The sequence below is a fragment of the Poecilia latipinna genome, unplaced genomic scaffold, assembly GCF_001443285.1.
Source record: "Poecilia latipinna isolate Pla-1442-1.1 unplaced genomic scaffold, P_latipinna-1.0 Scaffold30, whole genome shotgun sequence".
Lineage (NCBI taxonomy): Eukaryota > Metazoa > Chordata > Actinopteri > Cyprinodontiformes > Poeciliidae > Poecilia > Poecilia latipinna.
Genome location: NW_015112646.1, coordinates 143,604 through 169,374, shown reverse-complemented (window position 1 = coordinate 169,374; position 25,771 = coordinate 143,604). Strand labels below are relative to the sequence as shown.

The 25,771-nt window shown below is 39.0% G+C and overlaps 1 protein-coding gene across 4 annotated transcripts in view; it reads left to right on the top strand.

Annotated features, from left to right (window-relative positions):
* Nucleotides 1-25,771, top strand: part of nrg2a (neuregulin 2a) — a 91,207-nt gene that overhangs the window by 14,162 nt on the left and 51,274 nt on the right. Inside the window, exon 1 of one of the 4 annotated variants that reach the window (XM_015039900.1) lies at nucleotides 22,984-23,350. The exons of 1 other annotated variant lie outside the window; for it this stretch is intronic. In XM_015039900.1, coding sequence (XP_014895386.1) covers nucleotides 22,999-23,350 — 352 coding nt within the window. In that variant the 5' untranslated portion in view covers nucleotides 22,984-22,998. Of the gene's footprint in view, nucleotides 1-22,983; nucleotides 23,351-25,771 lie in introns of those variants that run through there. 2 more of the 4 variants (XM_015039918.1, XM_015039929.1) reach the window with 2 other exon arrangements.

Genomic DNA, 25,771 nt, shown 5'->3' with positions numbered 1-25,771 from the left:
ACTTTCTCCCCCACTGCCTCTTTCTCAGTCTAATGCCTTCAATTTCTACTACTTTCTGTTGTCCTATTTCAGAAATGATAAAAAAAAAAACAAAACAAAAAACGTTGGAGATTATGGTTGAAATTTGGCAAAGGGAGAAAAAGTTTGAGGGTTATTAGTGTTATTATTACCCCCCATTTCTTCCTGTGTGGCTGTTTTTAGACTAGTTGCATCTTTGCATCAGTGAATATATTGACGACTGTGTTCAGAAGTAAGGCGTGTTAATTTGTGGAGTGGTGGATTGCCGTATTGCTACTAACCAAGCATTGTGATTGTTTTTCATTGAACAGGCCTCTCTTTAGCTTGCTTGTTTTCAGATATAGTGATGTTTTTCTGTTTTAAAAGAAGCAGCCTCGTTTCCTCGCAAATCTGTCATAATGAAGTGTGTGCAGGTCGCAGCTGTTGCATTGAGGTGGCAGACAGACTGAATTTCACCCCGAGCTATGCATCTGTCTGTGACCTGAAAGAGTTGCTTCAGTGAGCTGGATGTTGTGCATGTGTGACAGCTGCCTGATGGCTTCAGGGTTCTGCTTCTGCGCCACAGTTTGTCTGGTGGCTAATTTCTATAAATTTATCTTTGAAGAGTTTTTAATTAAACAACCTGACATTAGTGGTGTGCTCTTATGGTATTAGAGTACCAAAAATGTTCTTTTCAAAACCTTTTCTAGTCCTTTTATGTAGACTGTCTGCTCCAGTTGTCTTTCCTGAGCTGACAGGAGAGTTTGATGTATATTTATAGGGTGTGTGGAAAAAAAAGAAAAAGAAACGGCCATGGCCATTTCAGTAATTGATCACTCATTTTCTTGTCCATTATGCAGTTTCTTGCCATCATTCAGGTTTTTGCTCCACATTCCAAAGACAAAATTTAACAAATCATATTACATGGGCAAATTAAAATCCAAGCAAAAAAGGTTCCTGCCTTTACTCACCATTTTTACCGGTAAAGTGAGAGTTTACGGAACCCCTTTTTTTGCATAACACATTTGAGAGAAAAATAAATAAATTTCATAAGCCTTCCTTTGTGTTTTTTATTACATCTTAAAACAGGGATGTCCAACATGTGGTCCACAGGCCACTTGTGGCTCTTGAAATGCTTTTGCGTGACCCATTACTGTGGTTCAAGAAGGGTAGAAATATGTAAATGCCTGATTTAATTTTCTTAGGATGAGATATCAAACTAAATATTTGAAACAATAAGTTGACAGTTCATTTCAACGCAAAGGATTTGTCATGTTTATTTTTCTTGCTCTGATTTTAATTTCATAGCACATTTGACCAAAAACATTTAGCAACTTCTACTCAAACCCAGGCTTAAACTTGCTATTTATTAATCTTGGCTGATAATGGTCACCAAACCAGTGTTTAGGCCTGACCGCATTAAGTTGGGCATATTTACTTCAACAAATTCCAGCTCACGTCTGAAATTTTTTATAAATTGTTTGGTTTTAGAAGAAAATGTTTTCTTATTAGCACTAATACAGCTTAATGTAGACATTATAAAGGTTAAGTCTGTCATATATGAGGTCTAAGCTGCTTGTCTGGCATTTCACCCTTGTGGACTTCTGACGAATATTTCAAGAGTGTGAAAACGTCACTGATGAGATCAGTAGCGCCTGTGGTCTAAATCGCCCCATAACAATCCCCTCAAATCTGATTTCGAAAAGAAAACAGAGCCGATGAAAAGACTTAATATTATATTTGTCTTCTCAGATATGAAGGAAGGAATGAAATGTGAAAATAATTCCTTGCTGTTATTTGTGTAATCCTCCTTTAAAAGGATCCAGATTTCTCACTGAGCTAAAGGAATTCCAGGAACAGAAAATATGTGCATGGAGATTATCTGGATCGGTTTCCCAAAAGACCTAAAAACACGAGAGAGGCAAAACAAAGCTGTGTTTTTATAGCCTACTGTAAGCATGCAAACATAACACGAGGCCGTTGTCACTCTTATCGCTAGAAAAATATTTTTAGCACTTAGACGTGCTAAGGTAAACTCAAATGTCGCCGGTTCAGTTCTGAGTTCTGGGTCTAAGCTCTCCGTGTGACAGATATTTTGCGCAGATGGATTGACTGTTTCCTTGTCCTTTAATCACACTCGCAACAAAACAAAGCTTTGGATGATTACATATCAATGCTGCAATACTGAATTAGCTCTAGGCTGTTGGAGGACAATGGGCTTACAGTAAGATCTGTTGGATAAATACTGGGAAGACAAGTCTGGAATTCTGTTCTGGTTAAGACTTTGAACATGTTTCCCAACTGCTAGCGACTTGAGAAAGACCATAAAATGTGTTTGAATAGGAGTCAGGGGAAGGTGTGTATAAGTCTGGCAAAGTGACATGGAGACTAATGTCACTGGATATCAGCCCTTTATAAACAAAAGTCAGTGAAATCTCCATGCGGCCAGAAAGAAAATGATTTTAGGTTTTAAAATAAATTTCTGCACCACTTCAGCGGGGGTTTCGGTAGGTGTGAAGGAGACTTAAAGTAATAAGAACTAAAGGTCACTATTTTAATTAAATGATAAGCAATAATCCCAAATAATGTAAGTGAGACTTACCATTTCACTGAGCCCACTGAATTCTAACTCTGAGAGCTGCAGACAGCTGGCTGAAATCTCAGGGAGCAGCAAGACCAGGTCAGCTGGCAGTGTGAATGCAAATCAGATTTGAACTAATCTCACAACAACTATCTATTGTTCATTAATCTCTTTCTTAAAATTAATTTTATGACATGAAAGTGGGGTTTGTTGTATTTATATATATATTGCAAACAGAATTTGATTCGGATCGGTGAGGAGAAATGAGCATGGAACCATTGCCCATTATTTAATAAACTGTTTGCCAACACAAGCCAGTGCATAATCGCATAGAAGATGTAGAAAGTTAAATAGTTTTCTATTTTTATTTACAAAAGCAGAAGAAAAAGTTTGTATTCGGCCGCATGAGATAGCATTTTGTCTCTTCCAGTTTTGTACACATGAAGATTGAATTATTTTTCTCATAATACCTTAAGCTTAGTCAGACTTGAGAGAGAGAGCATCGGATAATAACATTTTACAGCTTCTGGCATAGATTCTCAAGTGTGTCTAGGTCTGGACTTTGACTAGACCATTCTAACATATGAATCTGCTTCAACCATTCCATTCTAGCTATTAATTAACTCTTCGGGTTCTTGTCTTGCTGTAATTTGATCCTTTTTCCCAGTCTTAGCAGCCTCCACTCAGCTAATAAACCTAAGTATGCCCCTTTGGTTCTTCACTGCTGGTTCATCTACTCCACAGGTGTCAAACTCCACTCCTGGAGGGCCACTGCCCTGCAACTTTTAGATATGCCTCAGCTTCAACACACCTGACTACAATAATTAGGTCATTAGCAAGGCTCTGGAGAACTTATCGGTAATTAAACCATTTCATTCCAGTGTTTTGCACCTGTGGCACATCTAAAAACTGCAGGACAGCGGCCCTTGAGGACTGGAGTTTGACACCTGTGATCTACTCAAGATGTTTTGTGCTCAAACTTTGCTAAGTCTTCCAGCTCTGTTTAATTTTTACATTCTTTCTTCAAGTGTTTGGACTTTCGAACCTTGTTTTTTTTTTTTTCCGTATCTGTTTGACATATTAAAAATGTTTTTTTTTTTTTGATCCACCTCTGCATCCCTCTAGCCTGCTTTTGGACCCTCCAAAGGCAGGCCAGCTATTGGTGTATGGCTAGTGGAAAACTCAAAAATTCATTGCAGTCATACTTGGATTAAAAAACTTACTTAGATCAAATTAGATGACAAGCAAAGGCGGAGGGATGTGTTTAAGCATATTAGAGAACAGGGAACTGAATTCAGACGGACAAGTTTAAGAACCATCTATGATTTTTTTTTTCTTACAGTTTATAATTGCGCTGTAGTTTGTGTTGCTCTATTCCATGCAATTTCTACAAAGTTCACTGGATTTTGTGTTGAAATGTCATTAGATTCAAGGAGTGTGAATATTTTTGCAAGGATAGGCGTAAAGTCCTGCGACAGACTGGCCTTTCGCACGAAACGTTCGCTGGAGATAGGCACCAGTACCCCTCCCAAACTCACTAGGGACAAAGATGTACAGAAAATGGATGGATGGATGGATGGATGGATGGATGGGTGTAACATCACATTTTTCCACAACAAGCTTGAAGAAAAGAAACACAAAGTGACTCTCTGACCTCTAATGCGGCATGCCGTTTCTATGAAGCAACTTGCACAATAAATGATGTATTCTTACAAACATATTATATATACTTTGACATAAACAGAGAAAAGAAGCAGAAACAAAATGCTCACAATGCAAAAAAAAAAAAAAACTTAGCTTCTCTGCTTTGAATGTTCAGACCCAGTGAAGAATGTTGACTTCACCACAATGAGGCAGTATATGATCAAGATAGGGAAGCAGGAGAAACTCCCGGAAAAAAAAGAAAAAATAAAAAGAAAAAAGTTTGAAGGGATGACTCCGTTGGGAATGTCACAGCAGTTGTTAGGCCTGCGGCCCCTGGAGCTGGAACAGTGTCAAAAAAAACTCAAAAGCCCCACAGTTGAGTTCAGTCCGGAAGATATGTCCAGTGCAACAACTGTGAAAGTCAGTGCCATTTGGATTCCAGCGTGATCGCTGGAGTGAGCCAAGTTTTATAAGGTTACAGTAAAACCTGGGCAGTTAATTCTGCAGGCAGCTTAGAGTATGTGTTCCTTTGACTAAACTGAGTGTAATGGTGTCTCCTGGGCAAAGACAATCATGTTCAGTGTTGGACTGTAGAAAAACAGATGGCCAGTAGTAACTCTATCCAGAGATTTGTGTAGATAAACACATCTATTGCTGCCTCTCTACTGAATATCCCCAAGATGCAAGAAATAAGTCATTTTTAACTAAGACTGTTTCTGAAAAACAGGGAAGCTGGACTAATAGCACAAAAATATGAGAGCAGTGCCAAAAATAAAATCACCGTGGAAACGTTACTACAACACAAAATCTCAAATACGGAGAGAAAACTCGCTTTGTTGTTACTATTTATTGGATTCCTCATGATATCATTTAACATGTTTTATGTCTGCCAGCTCTACTATTGCTCTTGAAGGCAGTTTAAGTTTATCCAGCCTTTTGAATCATTCAGTAATTTGCAGCTATCTTGGGCTGCAATACTCTTCCTTCTCAAGCTGCAGCCACTGGATGTAATTAATTATTGAAACATTTTTTTTTCTCCTGTGCAAAGCAGGAAAGGTTGTTGGAAAAAATGAATCCTTTCAGCAGTCAACTTGTACCAGAATTTTGTCCCAAATCTGTTGCTAAAGGAAGCACAATACAGCTGACCATTGCCAGAAATGGTTTATGCTGCCTTGCAAAAGTGTTCATTCCCTTGAAATGGTTTCACAGCCACAAGCGGTGTACTTTGTTGGGATTTAACGAGGCAGACTGACACAAAGTACATAATAATTGATTTTTATTTATAAATAAAAATCTGAAAAGGTGAGCATGTCTTTACTTTCAACCTCCTTATGTCTGATACCCCTTAATAAAAATTCAGTGCCTTCAGCAGTCACCTAATTAGTAAATTAAGTCTAACCTTGTATTATTTAGTCTCAGTGTGAATACAGCTACTTTGTGATTTTGTACAGGTGTGACAGAAAACATTAAGGGATAACGTCGAGGAGAAGCTTAAAGCAGAGTTAGTTTGTAAAACGATATCCTCCTATCACTTTTAACAAGTTGCCGCCCTGGGCAGTTGCCCATGTCACCTATATCAGAAACTGCAGTAAGATGCATTAAAGATTGTGACTGCAATGTGACGATATGCGGTCAAGTTTCAACAGTTAAGGCCGTTTTTATGGACTGCTATTCATGTTCTGCATGACACCTTGCATGTTTATTAAAATTGCCAAATATATTTTGTTTTGCATGAGAAAAAGCGGTTTGTAAAAAAAACAAAACAAAAAAAAAAACAGCAGGTTTATGATTGAATATTCTAAAAATAAGTTAAAAGTAAGAAAACATGCAAAAATGTTACCATGGTAGGATACACGGACCGTCCTAAACGTTAGAAGAAAAAGTAGATTCATGTTCTAACTTTGAACTAATAACACTGGCAGAAAAAATAAGTAATGTTTTTATCAGATCTATTAACACTTTTTATATGCATATGGCAGTTCTGGTTCAATAAATACCCATTAGATCATGTGTCTGTGATCTTAAGCCCGTTCAGGTTGCCTGACTCACTGCAATAAAAGAATATTAAAAAAAAGGTTGCCGTGGCAGGAAAAAAAAAATCCTCCTCGCCAAACTTCTGGAACTTGTTATCATCCCAGACGGAGTCAGATCAGCATTTGATGGATACTGTTTATGAACTGTATAATTGTCTGCAACATAAGGCTGGTGATTGGGAGTGTCAAGATCACACAAATCAAAGTTGAGATCAACATAGTTTTGGCATGTTGCTGGAATAATCTAACGTTCCCTATGCCAAGATGGGATGGAGGAGATGACAAGCTCTTCCATGCTTGTTTTCAGTCAAATCTGTCTGGTTTTGAAAAAAACTGCTCCAGAGGACGAAAAAGACAAAAACAAAACTGGTTTATAAATGACAGGAAGGCTTCTTTATTATGATTTATCCACTGATTTTAAGAGGATTAGTATCAGTCAGCTTGTAGTGCAGTCTCATTTGGGCATTGTTTTGTTACTGGCGTTAAGCACTAGCCTTATTGAGAATAGGGGTGAACCTCTTTTTTGTTGTGTCAAGGTGGAATTCTGTGCTTTGTAAAAACCTACCCGGAAACAAAATGTGAAAGAAATCCCAATCCAGCTTTCTGGCAAAGGATAACCTGATGATGATGATGTTCCAGGAAGTGAACAGCCGGTTTTAGCTGGAAGCCATAGTGAAAGGTTAGCAACTGAAATGGAAATTATCGACAGTGGATTTTAATACCTCGTCACTATTTGCTTTGCAAATATCTTACACGCGGAATCAAGTAAACCAGAAACATATTCGACATTCTGTTATGCATCTGCGTTGGGTGCGGGTTTTCCTTCATAAATGTGCATACTCCATTGACCTTAGCAGCAGCTTGGGGAAGAGAGCTATCACAAGGCTCTTTATGAGAAAACCTAACTGGCAATAAAACATGAGCAGATCCGGGCGCCTCCTCGTTGCAACATCTCCTGACTGAGGTGTCAGTTAGATTCACAAGAAGTAACATGACACTGAAGGATAATTCAGGAGATAACCTTCTTCTGCACTTTCTCTCTCCTTGGGATTCATTGAATATAAGCCTCAGGCCACTGTTTCGCTCTTATCGAGCATTTCTTTCTAGTCCTCTTGTGGTCTTATCTGTTGAGATGAACCTGCTTTGTGACATCACTGACTTAAAGGCTGAGACACCCAGGCTTTCTTTCCGTCTACTGGGTCGTGTCATGTTAAATAGATCACCCTGAGCACTGAACAATAGCTGCAGCATGCTGCATGCTTATGAATACCAGTTAATGCATTCTTGAAATGCACTAAAGTTTTGTTTTCTGTCTACGCAACCCTGCAGAAATGGTGAAATTCAGTTCTGTTTCAAGCTCTGACTCAAGCGACTTTCTGGATCTTCCTCATTGACGTGTGCAACTTGAATTTCTATAAAGTCGGTCTTTCTGAATTTGCAAGCAAACAGTGCCTTGCAAAAAAAAAAACAACAAAAAAAAAACTACCAGTATGAAATAACTCTGCAATGTGATGCTTGCATATTCTGCTTCATCATTTGGTTGTAAGACGGCAAGTTTCATTAATGCACATTCTTTAGTTTCATGAGTGAAAAAAACAAAAAAAAAAGTCACTTTTCTTCTGATAGTTTTTGCACAGTCTTCATGAAATATCAAAGAAACACTGCAGTGTGCTTTGTTTCAAAAATACTCACACTTCTTGGAGATTCTTCAAGGTTTTTGCATTCGGACATCAACTTCAGTAAGTTACAGTAAAAATGTATTTAATAGAAAAAAGAGTAAACATGCATGTATTGCTTATTTTAAATGTTGCTCAAATTTTAAGGAGACTGAATACAAATCCATGTCAAACTATTCAGATGTAAGTAAAGGATAATTTTCTGTATTATTGTACTACTTTGTGTCAATAAATAAAATTAAATACTTATAAAATACACTGAGGTTTTTAGCTCAAATAGTTCACCAATCAGGGATATTTTTGCTCGGCACTGTATAAATAACTTCCTCCATTATTTGGTTGTAAAATGCCTGGTTTCATAATATCTATCAACATATCTTATTTCATTTAGTGATTGCTGCCTTGGTTTGTATGGACAGTGAAAAGTGCCAATGTATTTCATTGGGATTTCAAGTGATAAAACAACACAATGTAATGAATAATGAAACAGTGAAGGCAAAGCATTCTTATTTTATTTTTATTACCAGTAACATAAAAGTTTGTGGTTTGGTAAGTGTGAATACTTTAGCCAGGCTCTTTATGCACACAGACTTTGAGTTATTGTAGATCTACGCAACTTAGACATTCAAATTACATTTTGTAAACATATAAGTTGTAGATATCAACTCTGCAAACTTTAAAATAGTAGATGGGAAGTGGAAGATTGTATGTGGGATTATTTTTAGGGTATCTGACTGTAGGGGCGTCAAACACAAATGCACCTTTCGGATTTTAATTCTTTTTCTGCCAAAACCATGCTAAATTTTCTTTTCACTTTCTGTTGGTTTATCACATACAAACCTAGTAAAAATGCACTTACCTCAGCAGTACAATTACAGTGCTTGCATTGCTACTTAGTTGCAAGATGACTAGTTGGAGAGAAGTGCCTCCTTTTGTTTGGCGATTTTAAAATGTGATTGCTCTCGCATAATCTTTATGAAATATCAGGGAACACTGCAGAGAGTTCATCCTGGTGTTTGCCAGTTCTAAATGTCCAAAAGAAAGCTGACTGCGTCCATGACAGGAACTCCCCACAAAACGACGGGGAACAAAAGGACCATGGAAAGGGCAACTGTGTTTGTGTGCACCGTGCCGAAGTGTTGAAAAGAGGGGCTGCTGGCACTCCTGCCGGGCGCCTCCCGGTGTGTTCAGGGAACGTGTCCGGCCATGTTTGCCCCACACACACTCAGTGCATATCCTGAGAGAAGGTTTGTTTCCTCAGGTATGTTGTAGGTGTGGATTGATGTGTGTCTTAACATGAAAAGACTTTACACAGAATGGAATGGCTTGTTAGCAGTGTTTGGAAGTGGACCAGGAGAAAAACCACGTTTCCCTCTGCGGGGGTCTCCTGCTTGGAGAATTGAGGCTTATTTCAACACAGCTCGTGACAACACGCCATCGCGGCAGAGCCGAGATGAATTGCCTAATTCTGTGGTCTTATTAAATGAAAGAGAGAGGAGGAGCTGATAGAATATTATGACACTGCTGACTCACAGAGAAATAAAATTTCAACAACTGAACACAGACATTCCTCAGTATTTACTACACGAATTGGACATTTTGACATATAGCCTTCCATACATAGTGCCTTGAAAGAGTATTTACAACCCCTGAACTTTTATTTTTCATGAAAAATATCACTTTACAGCCACGGACTTTAATTTATTTTTAGATTTTACGTGATAAGCTAACACAAAGTAGGGATTAATCATCACAAGGAAGTGGTCATGGTGGTGGTAGCATCATGCTCTGTGAATGTGTTCCTTTATCAGGGAAAGGAAATATGGTCAGAACATGAATGGAGCTCAATAATGGGCAGTCCAGGAAGAAAACCTGTTGAGACAGAGGTTCACATATCATTTTGTCTATTTTTATTGTCTTTTTTTTTAATTTCACATGTGCTTTATATTCGTTTTAAATGTTTTTTTGTTTTTTTTCATGTCTTGATTTTTATTCCATCAGTTGTCTCGGTTTTGTCCAGCACTTTGGGAAAACTTCTGTCCTTTAAATGTACTTTATGAATGATTTGGATTTGTGTATAATGTGGTAAAAGATGAGGCTTGTTTTCTGTACAGGATCTGTGGCGACTTCCAAATTGCCGTTCAAAGACATTCTCCATCTGATCTGAGTGGAGAGATCAGAAACTGCTATTTTAGGTATTTTGCAAAGAAACGTTCTCAATTTCTTTTTTCCCTTGATGTTCAAAGCTGGTGTAGACAAACCTAAAATTAGCTCTAAATGCAGCGAATTGCGGTCCTACTATGTATTGACTACGCATGCAACCAACAGATCTTTATTTGTGTCAAAACAGTTCAAAACCACAAATTATTTCCCTTCCACATTTTAATCATACACTACTTTGTGTTGTCCTATCAAATGAAACCTGGAATAGTACATTGAGGTTTGTGGTGGTAGAAACATGATAAAATATGTTCAAGGCCCATAAATACATTTGCAAGGCACTGTATTGAACAAAGTTTCAGCAAACACTCTGACTGGAGCTGTTGTGTTATTTTTATGCTTGTGATGGTATCAAAATACAGGACAAGTATCACAGATACCGATTCTGATACCAATGATTTTTTTTTTTCTTGAAATATCATCATCACTGCATAATTTGGCAACTTGATTTCTATTAGTTAATTCTGATTATGATAAAAGACATGGCAAAGATTTCACACAAATAAAAGTTTTTTTTATTATTATTATCCAACTACAATATAATGCAATGTAACAGGAAATAAATTGAATAATTCCCTTTTTACCTTTTTCTACTCCACACAATTGTTTCTGTGTTGTAGTGAACACATAGCCTCATCATATCGAGCCATGTTGATATTTGCAAACATTGCAAAGCCATGAAGTCCTGCTCTCAAATTGAAAATGTAAGCAAGTGATATTTAGCATTTTCATTCTTGCATATGTGACTTGGTATGAACTTCAGCAAATTTGAGTAATTTGTTGGACATATGGAAGAGAAACTTCAAACGCAAATATCATTCTCCTCACGCTGATATAACCTGACACCAATCCTTACTTTGGTATTGAAAGTATAGCTCTTTAGACCGACACATCCGGTCCTAGTTTCCACAACTGTAAGGTTATTCATATTAATTTTGATGGTTTTCCGTGTGAAAATAACCTTAGGAGGAAAGGTAATGGATGGTAAACCTCCCAAAAGGATGTATTCGTATGAAAAGGGAAATTACTCATTTGAATAGTTAAATAATAAGTAAATTAATGTCAAAATTATATTTGGTTGCAAATTCGTCCCCTTTATCAGCATGAACCTGCCAAGATAATGAGAACGAATCTATGTTTCTTGCAAATGTTCCTGCATGTATAATGCGTTGTGAAAGTGTGTGTTTTAGCAGCTTCCCTGTCCTTTTTTTTTTTTTTTTTTTTGCCAGCGCTCACTCCTGACCTTCCACCGGTGCTGCTGCTTTGCTCATTCTTGTGTTGCTCTAATCTGGATCGGACAGGACTGGGTGCAGAAGTGTATTTATCTTCCTGCACAAATAGGACCTCTTTCCGTCTGGTCCTTGCTCAGCTTGTTGTTGAAAGATAGTGAGCAGCATAGAGCAAGCTTCAGTGTGCGTGTGTGTGCATGGGGTGAACTCAGATGTGTCCCAGCTGGCCCACAGACCAGCACGCTAACCATCACCTCACTGCAGCAATGTAGACAAAAGGGGGATATATCTCCCCTGTGATATCGATACTCCTCGACTGTGGGGTTGTTTTACTCAGAATGAAAAAAAGCAACATTCCTCAAAGAAGTCTGGTAAAAAATCTGTAAGATCACAGTTGCAGAAAGTCCCTGCAGAGTCTCCTCCGTAAGCCCTTTTCAGCTTTTCCTCCATCCCATCTGTTGGGCCGTGTATGGACTGTCTAAGCATGTTTCATTGTGTTCCCTTGCCGTCTCCCTGATATTAGGCTCACAAGCCTAGCTTCCAATGGCTACAAGCCAAGTAACCAGTATGGGTTAGCCAGCAATACAAAAAACGCAAAAATGTACCTTTAAAAAAATGATACAGCTCATCTTTCTGTCACTACTTGCTATGAGGGCAATGATGCATCCAGCTCACAAGAGAATAGGATACATAATGGATTTATGAGAACAAGATTTAGGCAATATTTTGGGGAAAACCAACAATCGACATTTTTTGTTTTCACAAATGCAGTATATGTTTGACAAGTGGAAAAACTGCGTTTTAAACAATTTCTACTCAATGTGGAAAATCTTGACATTCCTTCCTATTTTAGTTCTTAATTGGAAGGTTCGAAGCTAATGTTAGCTTTAGTGATGTTGGCTGCTAACGCACTCTTGCCTGCTCTTCAAGGAAATTAGCAGCACTAGTCGCTGCTCACTGTAACGTCTGATTGGTGCTTCACATGTTGTCCCCAGTAGCAGAGAAAGATTATTAAATTTATTGCGGCTTGCTTTTGTGAAAAAAGTAAAATATATATTTGCTAGAGGTGTCTGAAAACTCACTAAATGTAGCAACAAAGTTCCTTAGTTAGTAACTGTGTGCTAATGTTTAGCCAGTCGTGGCATTCTCATAATTTATGCGAACCACTTGTATCTTATTTAGGATGCTGGTAATCATTCTTATCATTGTTTATAGAGGGCATGACAACATATCCACCTCAAGAAACCATAAAACAGTAATCTTAAATGACAATGTTTCTTATAATGAATGTATAAATGCAGAACAGTTCAGGTCTGCCAAGTTCATATACTGCAGTTTATCATGTATTCCACTTGCAACTAATGAAAACACAACATTTAAGATTAGGCTACTACATCAGACCAATGAAAAAACAAGTACTTTTTACACAGAAACGTTGTCTTCATGGAAAGGAATGTTCAATACCAGGTTATCATTGTCTAAATGTACTTTTAATCTGACAAACGAGCCTCGTTGGAATACAAATTCTAATTAATTAAATATGTTATAAATGCCTTGTACTGTTCTCACTTATCAGAATCAGGACCATAATTTGCTTTCATTGGCCAATACTGTGTGCACAAACAAGGAATTTATCTTTGGTTTCACACGCTCACAGCAAAAAAAAAAAAAACAACAACAACAACAAAAAAAAACACATAAATTTTAGCAGATATAAAATAAAAGGAAGGATATGTACATGTATGCATATGTTCACACGGTGCAGGGCTTTTTTCTAAAGAAAGGTTGTGGTCGTGCAAAATGTGCTTATTTTGTTTCACATTGGAGTAGCTGACAACTCTTCCTCTGAGATGTGTTGAGATTATGTTCATCAGAGAGAACCTGACAGAAGAAACGGTCTCTGTGACTTTTGCAAATAAGAAATCATTACTGTTTAAACTTTACCTTTAATAACATAAAGTTACCTAATTTTTAAAGTGCAATCAGTAATTCTTTTATAACAAATTTATATCTATAATGATTTCTTGGTTAATGTCAAGTTGTCATAACAAAGACATTTTGAATAATGTCAACTTTGTATTAAAAGTGTCATAATTTACCGAATGACGCTTTATGACAACAGTCATAAATATTCATGAAGGCTTATTCATGTTCATGACAGGTGTTTATGACCGTGTCATGGCAGTCTTATTCAACCCCTTTCAAATAAAGTGTTACCGATATGACTTTAAACTTAAATCTGTTTGGGACAACAATATTTTAACTCTGTATGTTGTAACATTCATGAAGGAACCACTTCAGACAGCAACGAGGAAGCAGATAGACTCCAGTTTGATGAGAAAAACTGTGGCAAGGCTTCGGCCTATGTTTCTACATTTGATCAATTCATCCTGATCTGCATGTTTTGTGTGACCTTCTTTTGTCATGCAAGGCTTCTTGAGGTAAATATCATTAATGATAGATTTTTTTTTTTTTCGCTAAAGATTTGATTCTGTGCTTCTGTCCATAAGCTGCTCAGCAATGGCAGCAGTTTGCCTCCTTTAGCTGTTGCAGCTTGAGTAAAGCTTTGACCTCCTTCTTATGCTTGTCATTCACTGCCACGATGGGATTTACCCCGCTTGTCCGTTTTTTTTTTGTTGTTTTTTTTTTGTCCAGCCGAGCGGTCATGTTGTCGCTTTGAGATGACCCAACTGCCACTCTGGCTCTGTGGCTGTCGGCCAGAGCGCTGTCTGAGGCCCTCTTGGCACTCTTGACCACTTATCAGGCTCAGTCAATGTGAGCCCGCCTTCATCTGGACGTATGCTGGCCGAGGCATGATCTAAGCTTACACATGCGTAGTGGCCTGTTTTCCAGGAAAGGCCGATGTTGGCGAAAAACAAACAAAAGAGATAAGGCATACTTTTGATAAGCTGTGAGAGGGGCAAGCAGAAATGCAAATGATGTAGCCAAGATGCTGGTTCGACTCTGTGTGAAACTCCTCACAGTGTCCTCATCCTGACATGTTTGTGTTGCTCCAAAAGCACATTCTGGAGATAAAGGACAAGTGCAGAGCGCTGGAGGAATTTGATTTGATGCAAAGAATGTGAAGCAGAGAGCGGATGCTTGTGTGTTTTTGAAGAGGGGGGTCTGCTGATAATAGGACGACTTTCCTGTGTTTTCCTTTGAGTAAACTCACAATTCTGTGTTTTTATGAAAACCCAATTGACAGAATCAACCCTCAATGAAGACACTTTGAATCCTGTTTTAATATTTAATTTCACTTTAATTCAAGACAAACAAAAATAACAATCCAACCAAAACAGGTTTAGACATCTCTATGTGGAAAGTTCCACATCATAATTTATGATTAACCACATTTCTTTGGAGTTACATTTCACTTTTCGGAATCAGATCCAATTATTGTCAAACTGGCAGAACCAAGAAAACGCCTCGATAGAACCTGTTTTTCAACATGAAGTTGGCAAAAATATGTCAAAAAGCAGCACGTCATACTCTGACCTAAATGGGGTAAATGACTCCTAATGCTGTGTGCTTGAGGGTCAAGATTAGGTTGAGTCTTCTAAAAATAAAAAAAATAAAAATATCTACGCATTACCAACAAGCAGTGAAGTTATTCAGTAGGTGTGAAAATGTGAGCGTAATGGAAATGAAATCGCCATTCTGGGGAAACACTGTGATTCACATGTGATGTCCTAAACACCGATTTTGTTCATGACGTACGGCATCACACAACCGAATGGTTTATGTTTGCAGTTAGTGGGGAAAAAAAAAAAAGTCCATTTTGAAGACATCAGAAACTCATGAGCTTCTTCGACAGTATTTACTTGTGGATGCACCTGTGTGTTTGCATGCGTATGTGCGTGTTTGAGGGGGTCGTGTTTGGATCTGAGTGTGACAGTGTATACTTAGTCAGCCGGAGGATACTTAGATTGAGTGCGTACAGTCCTCTTTTTGGCGAGAGCGCACATATGTGTTTGTGCGAAGACCCGGTCCTATGTGGGTGTGTGTTTGATAAACTGTGAGAGCATGTGGGAGACTGTTTGTCTATTCATCTGGGTGAGAGCGGGAGAGAGAGAGCAGAATGAGGAGGTGGAGGAGATCTGCTATCCAGCCTCTATCTTCAAGTCAATCTGCTCACAGTAACACAAACCTCTTTATCTCTGCCTTAAACAGAAGGGAGGGAGACAGGCAGAGAGACAGACAGAGGGACAGACTCAAAATAAATGCTTTTAGAAGGAGGAAAAATACAGAGAGAAGGAGACAGAGATTCAATCAAACAGCCTTAAGAAGATCAAGCAGATAATCATATAAGAGGAGCGTGTTTTTAGCATTCGTCATTAAAGATGTTTGTTCTGTTGTAGTGAGCCACAATTGTTCTATTTAGAAGCCTCTTCTGGTTAGGTAGATAAAATACATGGCTGTACCTCTGTTATTTCAGTGCTTGTTATTTCCAGTGTTACAATTGATTGGAATAGTAAAAAAAACAAACAAACAAACAAAAAAAAAAGGATAACTGACTGGCTTTACTGCTACGGTGTCTTGCAGAACTATTTACGTCTCTAAATGTTTTTACAAATTGTGTCACATTCCAACCGCAAATTTTAATGCATTTTATTGAAGTTTTATGTTAGAGACTAAAACAAAGTTGTACATAATTGCAAAGTGTTAAACCATAAACCATGGTTTATTTTTTATTTTTATTTTTTGCAAGTAAAATTGTGTTGCAGCTTCCAACAGACTTTCCTTTAGATTCATCCGAACCACCATGAACATGATCGCCATATATCTCCTTTCTCCACATTTTTCATCTCCTCCATTACTTGCAGCAAGACTGCAAGTAGGTCTTTGTGTGTGCTTTTTTTCCAACAATGTTTTTCTTTAATCTATTTTTTCAGAAGGACCAAATTTACGGTGGACACAAGTGATAGTTGTTCCTGGGCAGTGGATCTCTGCAACATGCATTTTAAACCCTGATTTCTATATTTTTTTTAACTTCACTAACGTGCATTGCTTCATCCCAATACAATACATGAAATTATAGATTGTAAAGTGAGAAACTTTTCAAAAGTTCCATGGGTGTAAATACTTTTTTAATGCCACTATTCGTTTCTGAGCCACTACATGGACTTCTGTTTTTTTTCCATGCATTTGCAGCAAACGAAAAGTCACACACATAAGCAGACACTTCCTCACATAACCATGACCGATGCCAAAGATAAGAATCATCTTCCAGGCCTGAAACAAGGAAAACCACACAGTTTTATCTCTGTCTTGGCGAGTGTATGTCTGCCCGCAGAGCAAGCATGACCAGCCAAAATAAAAAAAAAAAAAAAAAAAAAAAAAAAAAGGGAAGGGGAAAGCGATAATAAAGAAGGAATCATTATAAACTCCTAATTGTAATTTAAAGACGAGTGGGCGGGCGGGGGGTGGGTCATTCACCGCTCGGCTTTTGCATCCGACCGGATTAGGAGGACGGCCAGTGGGAGTTCTGCAGGCACAGAGATCACATCTGGTCGCAGGGCGTTGTGTACATGTTTATGTGTGGGTTCAAGGCAGACGTGGCCCCGGCCCGTTGTTGCAGTATCATGCCCCATTGGCTGATGTGTTGCTATGCTCATCTGTTGGTTCCCTCAGCCCCGATCAAACCTGTCACAATCTGAGTCACTGTGTCCGTAAGTGGGGAAAGATGCCTCTTACGATTACATCAATCACTTATCAGGCGCATCAATCAAGCCACGTCCACTGAGGGGCCACGTCTGGAAACGGATCGGCCGTGTCATGTGCTTGTGAAGTGAATGGAAGACTGGGATGGAGGGGGCTTGAGGGGGTAGGGGGGAAACTGAACTAACCCATACGGCTGAAATCTCATTTTCTCCACGGCCTTGAGAGTGGAGCATGCCCAGTACTGATGTTTGTCATGTCTCCTCTCTCTGAGATGCTGCTGCAGTGCTTCCCAGCAAGCTTGGCACAGGCTTACCCATAGACGTTTCTCTTATTGGACAGATTCGGCGCAGCAGCCTAGTAGATACCTCTGTCTCTTTCTCTCTCTCTCTGTGTTTCGGCATTGCACCTCCAGCTCTTCACTGCTCCCCTGTCTTTGCTTTTCTCGCTCTTCCTCTCGCTGTATTTCTCACACGTTATCTCCTATTTTGTCTCTTATCCTCACTCAGCCCTTTCTCTCCCCCCCCCTCTCTCTCTCTCTCTCTCTCTCTCTTTCTCTCTTTCATACTCTCGCTGCTACCCTTAAGACTGTGGTTGCCATGGTGACAGCTTTGTGCTGCAGGAAACGTCAAAGAGCCGAATCCGCCCAGCATCACTTCCTCGTTTAACACATAAATTCTGCTTCATTGTTTCCTCCTTGCTGTGATTTCTGTAACATGACAAATAGCTGAACTTGAGGTGTATGATTTAATTTAAATTTATTCGTGCAGGTGTGAGTGTTGTCAGTGAGTCAGCAACTCTGAATTTGACATACCAGATCTCCACTCTTTCACCTTTAGATGTGGCACAATTGACCTTGGGGTAAAAAAAGAAACAAGTTCTTTCGACTCTCGGGTGTCACCAACATAAATTTTTGTCTGGTCTTCCCCCGAGGGGGCGACACTTGCTTAGTCTACAAAGAATGCTCAGTGTTTCCCCCAGGAACCTGGGACATGTGGAGGGGTGCTAAATATGACTTTTTTTTTTTTCAGATTGATTGATTGATTTAATTTTGGGTGATCAGAGTTCAGCTGAAACTTGCATGTGAAGCTTATCTTATCCACTGATCCAATCTACCTCCACAAAGGTCTTGAAATTAGCCACTGTCCCCTTTTCCTCTCCCGTGACAGAGAGCTGGTCAATTCTGCGGGTGCACGTCACAGTCAACAGACTGTTGCCAACTTAGCAACTTTTTTTTGTTGCTATAATTAGACCAAAACAAAAAACAAAAGAAAATCTGTGTCAGCAGGTCAGACTTTTTAAATATCGTAATCAGCCAGAAAACTGCAATCGGTCCATCCCTGCTTTCTTTTATTAGCAGCAATCTGTAGAGAAACTGATTACTGTAAGACGTGACAGTCATTAATACAAATGAATATATTTCACAGTTGTTGAATGTCTTGAATATATGCACATATTCAACAGAGCAGTCCTAGTAAAAGGAAATAGAAAATGTCCTTTATTTCTCTGCAATGTGCTATATTGATATAATTTTTAATGCGTCTCTCTCCATTTTTCAGTCTTTATTTACTGTATCTTTGTCTTCCAGCCGTTGCGTTGCTGTCCGGTCAGTTCTCATCTCCCTTCAACGATCAGTCTGGAATTTCTCCCATTGAACTTGATTTCTCCAGTTGAATTTCAACCAAGCCAATTAGCAGACAGAAGAAGGAGTTGTGAACAATGTAAAGGCAATGAACATGTATAATGTAGGGGGATATTTTTTTTGTGTCTCCCGAAACCGTCACTAAAGCCAAATGAGCAGCTTTTTATCTCTGCAGTCAGACGCCTGCATTTATGTTTTGCTACCACACCATGGTTCAGTGCATGGCCAAGGAGGCAGATGCCTTATTAAAAAAGGTGAAAATCAGCAGGTGGGACTTTTTTCTGCCATATGATGTAGAGGTCGTTATCGTTCAGCTCTCAAATCCCTCAGTCACGCTTTTTACCCCCCCCCCCCCATCCCTCTTTAATTTTTTTTGTGTTAATTCCGTTTGATCTCTCTTTAATTTCTATCTCCTGCTGCGGTTTTACGCCCCTCTACCCTCCTCCCTCACTACAGAGAATTAAGCCTGCAGATGGGTGTTAAAAGCAAGTGCCATACAGTACTCCAACTCCCTCAACCCCCTCTGCAACCACCACCACCACAACCACCATCACCACACATGCAAGCACACCCATGTCCACTCTATTGGAGTAAAAGAAAGACAGAAAAAAAAAGCCCAGACAGATGTAAACAACAAAACCTAATGGCTGTTTAAAGCCATTATGTCGAAAAAGATAAACTCTCCTGGCTGTGAAAGGGCAGGAGTGCTGTTGAGCGGTATCAGTGTGATGATGTGCAGGTATGCTGCTGTTAGGAGTGAACTGCTCGGCTCCACAGTGCAGGAAAGCTGTCTCTTTTTTTTTTTTTTTTCTCTGGGAGCAGCAAAAAGAGGGATTAGGAGGCAGGGAGAGATGGGTTCTGTGAGGCATTTATGGCAAGCACACACAGTATCAATCAAAAGTTTGGACCTATTTTCTTCAGGCTTTATAAATATGATCCCCATAAAATCATTTCATTCAATACCGTTCCACATTTTTGCTGATTTTTTTTTAAATAGTAACGGAAAAGCTCACAATTTAATGATATATTATTTTATCTGAAAACTTTGTTTCACACTTTGTGCCTTTGTGATCTCAAAAAGCTCAGTCATAAAGTTGGGAGGAAGGGATCTTCAGTTTTATTGATTATCATTATCAAATTTCCAACTGTATTTAAAAATGGAAAAACCGCTATTTCTTTTTTGTTGCTGTTTTTCTGTGCGTTTTTAAAATAGTTCAACTCATTTTCAGTGACCAGATGCTCCAGTGTTTGTATCCTGGCCCGGGGTGTTTCTGCATTGAGTTTGCATGTTTTCCTCTTGCATTCTCTCCAGATACTCGGCTTCCACCCACGGCCCGAAAACATGACTGTTAAGGGGCACTGTTATGTATTTTCCAGGCATTTAGTGCCAAGGAGAAGCTTTTGCAAATAGGCAGCACTTTGGATGAGCTGGCATTTACGAATAGCTGCCCTGGGAGATTCAAGTGTTTCTCAAATATCCATGAATAAAAATATTGGAATTTGGAAATATTTCTGTTTGAAAAAAAAAAAAAAAAAACTGAAAGGAGCGAAAGGAGCACCACCCATTATTCTGACAAAGGTCACAGCTTTAGAAATAAAGTTGGCAGGTGGCTTTAAATCAAAGTACTGAGAGTGTAGAATGCATTTTTATTTTGAATCTTCGTGTCAATATGTGGATTCTGTGGAACCATGAGGATGCGTAGCTCTTGTGCATTCTCGTAATTCTAACCTCGCTTTATCTGCATTGTCTCATAAATTTGCTTCAAAACTTGCTTACTATGTTGAAAACAACAGATGACAAACATTTCCACAGAAAAATCTCTTCCCAAATCTGCATACTGTCATCCTCAAAGGCATTTTTTTTTTTTTTTTTGCAACTTGACGTCATGTGTGTTCACATAAACTGCGTGCCCACCCAGAAACGTGCAATCCTGGCTACAAGTCCCATCTTGTCAAACGGCAAGTGGAGGAAGTGAGCGTTGAGATTGGGAAGATAGGGCGTTACGAGGCGGCAGGAGCATATCCCCGTCACACCGCGGCCCCTGCCAGCTCTTACTCCGTCCTCCGTTGATAGATTAGATCATGGAGAACTACCACAGGAGGAGAGAGCAGAGGAAAGAGCAATTTGTTTTTCTGAACTCGGGGAAAAGCACTGCGTCGGAGCCGGTTGGTGTTTCAAACCTTGGCCTTGTTTTGACCCCTTTAACCCATAGATAAGGATTATGCTACTGAGTGCAGTGACCTGTTAAGACATGACCCATGAGCTGCCCCTCTCAATCCCTGCCGATACCGCCTACTCGAAAGAAACGTCAAGAATCCTCCAAGGGCTTGACAGAGACAAACCCCGGGATGGCCCCACAGATGACTCATCGATGAGTTTCATTCAGAGTAACTGTTGTTGTTCTTGTGTTTCTTTTTGTCTAAAATCTTTTGGCACTTTTACCAGGGCATCAAATTGCAGGAAGCCTAATTTCAGGAAACCTTGCTTTAATATGTAGTGCCTTGTCAAAGTATTTACAACTCTAGAAGTTTTTCCACATTTTCTCATGTTATAACTACAACTTATGCTTTTGGAGTTTTTATGGGAGTTTTTGTGTGATTGAGCCACACAAAGCAGGACATAATTCAACAGAGAAAGAAGGTGATACAGGCTCACCATTTCTTTTCACAAATAAAAATCTGAAAAGTGTGACTTCACGTCGACTTTGGACCCGTTTACTCTGATGAGCCTCAGTAAAAGCTTCTACATCCAGTTGCATTCAGTTTTTAGTTTTGTCTCAGTATAAGTCCAACTCAGTAGTTTCTAAGATGATAGTTGCAGATAAACAGGATCATGAGGACAACAAGGAGCACACCCGATTGGTCAGGGGAAGTTGTGGAGAAGCTTAAAGCAGGTTTCTAGTAACTTTGACCAAAGACAAAGTAGAAATGAGCTATGTTTTAATTTATAAAGGCAGTATAATTTCTACACCAGGGTTATAGATCAGGTTTTGTTAAAGTCATTTTTGGTCATTTATTGTTAACCTATGTACTTTTTGATGGGTTATGTGTTTTTATATCTTTATATATATATATAAAAAACATAACATAATTTTTTTAAAACCTGACTCTAAATAAATAAAATGAAGTGATATTGTTTGGCTTTGCTTCACTAGACTAATTGTACTTTGGAGTAATGTGGGCAAAAATGGCAGTTATCAACACATATTCATGTTTTAGAATTGCCTAGTCAAAGTCTGTGGCAAGAATTGTTGCTCAGTGGCTCCTCATCTAATCTGACTGATTACTCTATGAGCAAAGCTGATTGTGCCCTGGCCAGAAGAGGTGTATCATACAAAGTACAAAGTATTGATTCGGAGGGGCCAAATACAAAAATGCATGCCACACTTTTCAGATCTTTATTTGAAAACCAAAATTGGTTTTGTGAAGTGTTAATCTTCCACTTCATAACTATTTTGCTGTTAGTCTGCTATGTAAATCTTAGTAAAGTATATTGAAGTCTGTGGTTGTAAGTGACGCTGTAAAGAAATCTTTCCTTTTACAAGACACTGCGGTAGGTTGAAATAAGACTTGGAAGGAAGCTGTCACTGCTGCGGACACGTCAGATGGACCTGAGAGGAAAAGTTGTCCCTCTTTTACAGTGTCACCCTACTGTCTTTTGGAGCCACGAATGTAATTGTCCTGATCGTCATCTTGGTCCTGTCTGCCTTTTATCCAAAGTGTCTCCTTTGCTCTTTTTTTTTTTTTTTTTTTTTTTTTTTCAATGTTCCAAACTGTCTAGACAAAACATCAAGGCTAATAACGCTTTTTAGATTCAAGAAAGATACAGAAAAATATCACAATATCAGTGTAAAACATGCTGTACCTGTTTTGCACTCTTATTGCCGCTTGGACAGTAACGACAACTGGCCAGAGGCGTCAGTGAACAGAGAACCTCGGCGTGCTGAAACTCGCCCGTCGTACCGGCGGAGGTACTGACAGATGAGCGAGGAGGTGAGGAAGTGCAATTTTGAGCAGCAGTCCATCTTAGATTGTGATCTGACATTCAGCACCTCGCACACGCATATCCACAGAATCTGCGCTCCGCAAATCGGAACCAGCTGTGAGGCTGCTCTGGGACCCCGACATCATCCTGGCAAGGGCAGGTCGTCTGCAGGCTTATCTGGGTGGGGTGAACAACGCTAAGAGGGGGCCGGGGGGATAACTTAGCTGGTCTCATTTCGCTTTTCTTCTATGGGTCAGTAGAGGGGAGAAGATGCTGCCCGGGATGGCGAAACGGAGCTCTCCGGAAGCGCTGTTGTGAAGTTGAAGATTTATGATCAGATTCCTTGGGACACCCTCTCCATCTCTGCCTCCACGCACGGCTTCAGGGTCTAGAAGATTCAGTAATAGGAGGGTTGATTGCCATCATGCAGTGGGAAATGCTTTTCTTGTTCCCACCCTTTTCCCTCCCTCTCTGTCAGAGTTGCTATCCTTGATCAGTGCAAGTCTATATAGGAGCAGAGAGACGCTCTCACAGCTTCAGAGAGTCTGGTGGTGCCCATTTGCCACACGTTTCCAAAAAGGACTACCATTTGACTGCAGCATGACAGAACCCAAGAAGAAAGACAGGAAAGGGAAAAAGAATGGGGGTAAGAGAGGACGAAAAGACAACGATCCCACGAGAGGTAAATAAAATTTAGTTTCTGTGTTACATGTTTAAACTTGTGTATGTTTACAGCAGAGAGGAACAGTGACGCAGAAATAGACTCGGACAAACAAAAGGGCAGGATTAGGATTGAATTACTGTATTAAGAAGGGGAAATTATAGCCTTGTTTTGTAAAAGTTGCAGCCAAGTTGTCACATGAACTTACCTTCCAGTAGCCAAAGACACACAGAGGCACTTGTTTTGGCAACTCTTTATTTCAGCAAAAATTATAGACCAAGTTCTAAAAAAAATTCAGATTTTAAAACGGCTGAACAGGAGACCTAAAAACTTGCTCACAGTAGAGTTTGAGCAGCCCACGTGTTTTATCCCCTATCACAGGGTATTAATTGAAAAGTAATGTCTGTGTGACAGCAAACCCTGCGTCATAATGCTCTGTTTGACAGGGTTAATATTTCAAAGGTTGCTAAAGTGTTTTCACTTCTCATTTTAATATTGAGTCTGCCGTGACTCATCCAGCATAAGAGTCGGCACTTTTCTTTTTTGTGCATGTGCCCTAAGCTGATTTTAGTTTTACAAAAAAAAAAAAAAAAAAAGAAAAAGAGCCTGGAGACCTGTTTGTATTTCACACACACACACACACAAGAGGTAGAAATGTGGTTGCTCTTTAGTGAGTTCAACAAGCTGCAGCACGTCACTTTAGTTTGACCTCGGGTCATGGGGAGGCCCAGCCCCCATTTTAGTGACACTTTAAGGACAATGGCTTGATTTTTACTGTAGTTTCTCCACATGTCATTCCTTGCTTGATCAGATACAGTCTCTTTGAGGGTTCATCTTGATAGACATTTTGTACCTGGTGATGTCACCCCCGTCAGCCTCCAGCAGATGAAGCCAGAGATTAAATGGGATGTTTTTCTCTAAATCCAACTTTTTTTTTTTCCTCTTTTTTTTTTTTTTTTTTTTTTTTTTTTTTTTTTTTTAGCCTGCTAGATGTTTCAGTTTCCTTCCATTATGTAAGCCAACTACTGGTGATCTGGCTTGTTTTATTGTTTTAAACAAAGTGTTGAAATACTTGCTGGCTGTCGGGCTAGATTTGAGTGTAGCTTCTAAACTTGTGAAATACACAGCTTACAAAATTCATCCTTTTACACACAGCCTGAGATCAAAATGGTTTATTTTATGGAAGCGTTATCTTGCAAGAAGAAGTTTCTTATGGCAAACCATCATTGGGTGTCCTTATAGGGGCCTATTGTTTAAAACAAAAAAGTATGACAGGAAACACTTTTTCCAAAGCTCAATGACATTTCGTCAGCTCTTCATTAAACATCTGACTCTTGATTAAACATGGTAATTAAAGCTGAGTTATTTGGACAAGCTTATTGGTGTTGGTTCACGAAAACTTCTATATGTCATTGCATGAGTAGCCACCTGGGGGCAGTATAGCGACCTTGTTGAACAATCTGGTTGTCTTGTGCAAATGAAAAGAAAACAAAAAACAGTATTCGCGCAATGTATTTCCTTTCCCTGGTCTAAGTGCACCGCAGTCTGGACAATGCATGTTTATTCTGCTGCATCAAGTTCTCAAATAATAGTTTATTCAGACACATTTTGGTGCATAAGCATTGTGATTTTTTTTTTTTTTTCCTAAGTTGATGATCCTTAAAATAGCAATGTATCAGTGTGAATTCTAGCTGTGCATGGTGTAAGTAACAGGGCTTTCACATATCCGGATTCTTATAATTTTCTCATATTAGCGTTTCAATTTTTACCTAACTTTGTTGGAGAAAGGTCACAAGTCAGTTTGACTTCGTAGCAGAGCGCAATATTAAACATTAATCTAGTTTAGTTTTGATTATTTTACACGTCTTTGTTCTGTGAAATCAGATCATATGGCACATGCCGTTTTAAGATTGCAGTATTAATGAAAACTGCATGCAACTCTTTATTTTTTCATATGCAGCCATAACCCTGTATTTACATTACCAATGTGTTATTTTTAATCTGACTTAAACAGCTCATGATTTATTTTAGCAGCTGGTTTAGGATGACAGCGAGACATAAAAATACCAATTAATTAGTAACTCCAACTTAGACTGGCACGGTGAAGGTGTATAGCCTTCCTCCTCTGCAGTTAGCCCATGAACACTTTGGTCTTCAAAGTTGTTCAGGTTATGTGTAAAAAGTTATTTTACAAATAAACATAACTGTAATTTGACTGTGACTTCTCTTACTTCTTACCTCCGAGAAGTAAGGCCATCATTCATTTCCTCTTTGTTTACTATTTTTGGTCTTATTCAAATTTTAAACTACATGTGCTCTTTATTTTCATAACAGCCCTTTTCACTGTAGTGCTTGTGGTTTTATTTAATAATAATCTTGGACTCTTGCTGGTAAAAGGTCAGAACGAGCCAAAACTAAACCTGGTTTTCTTATTTGATCTTA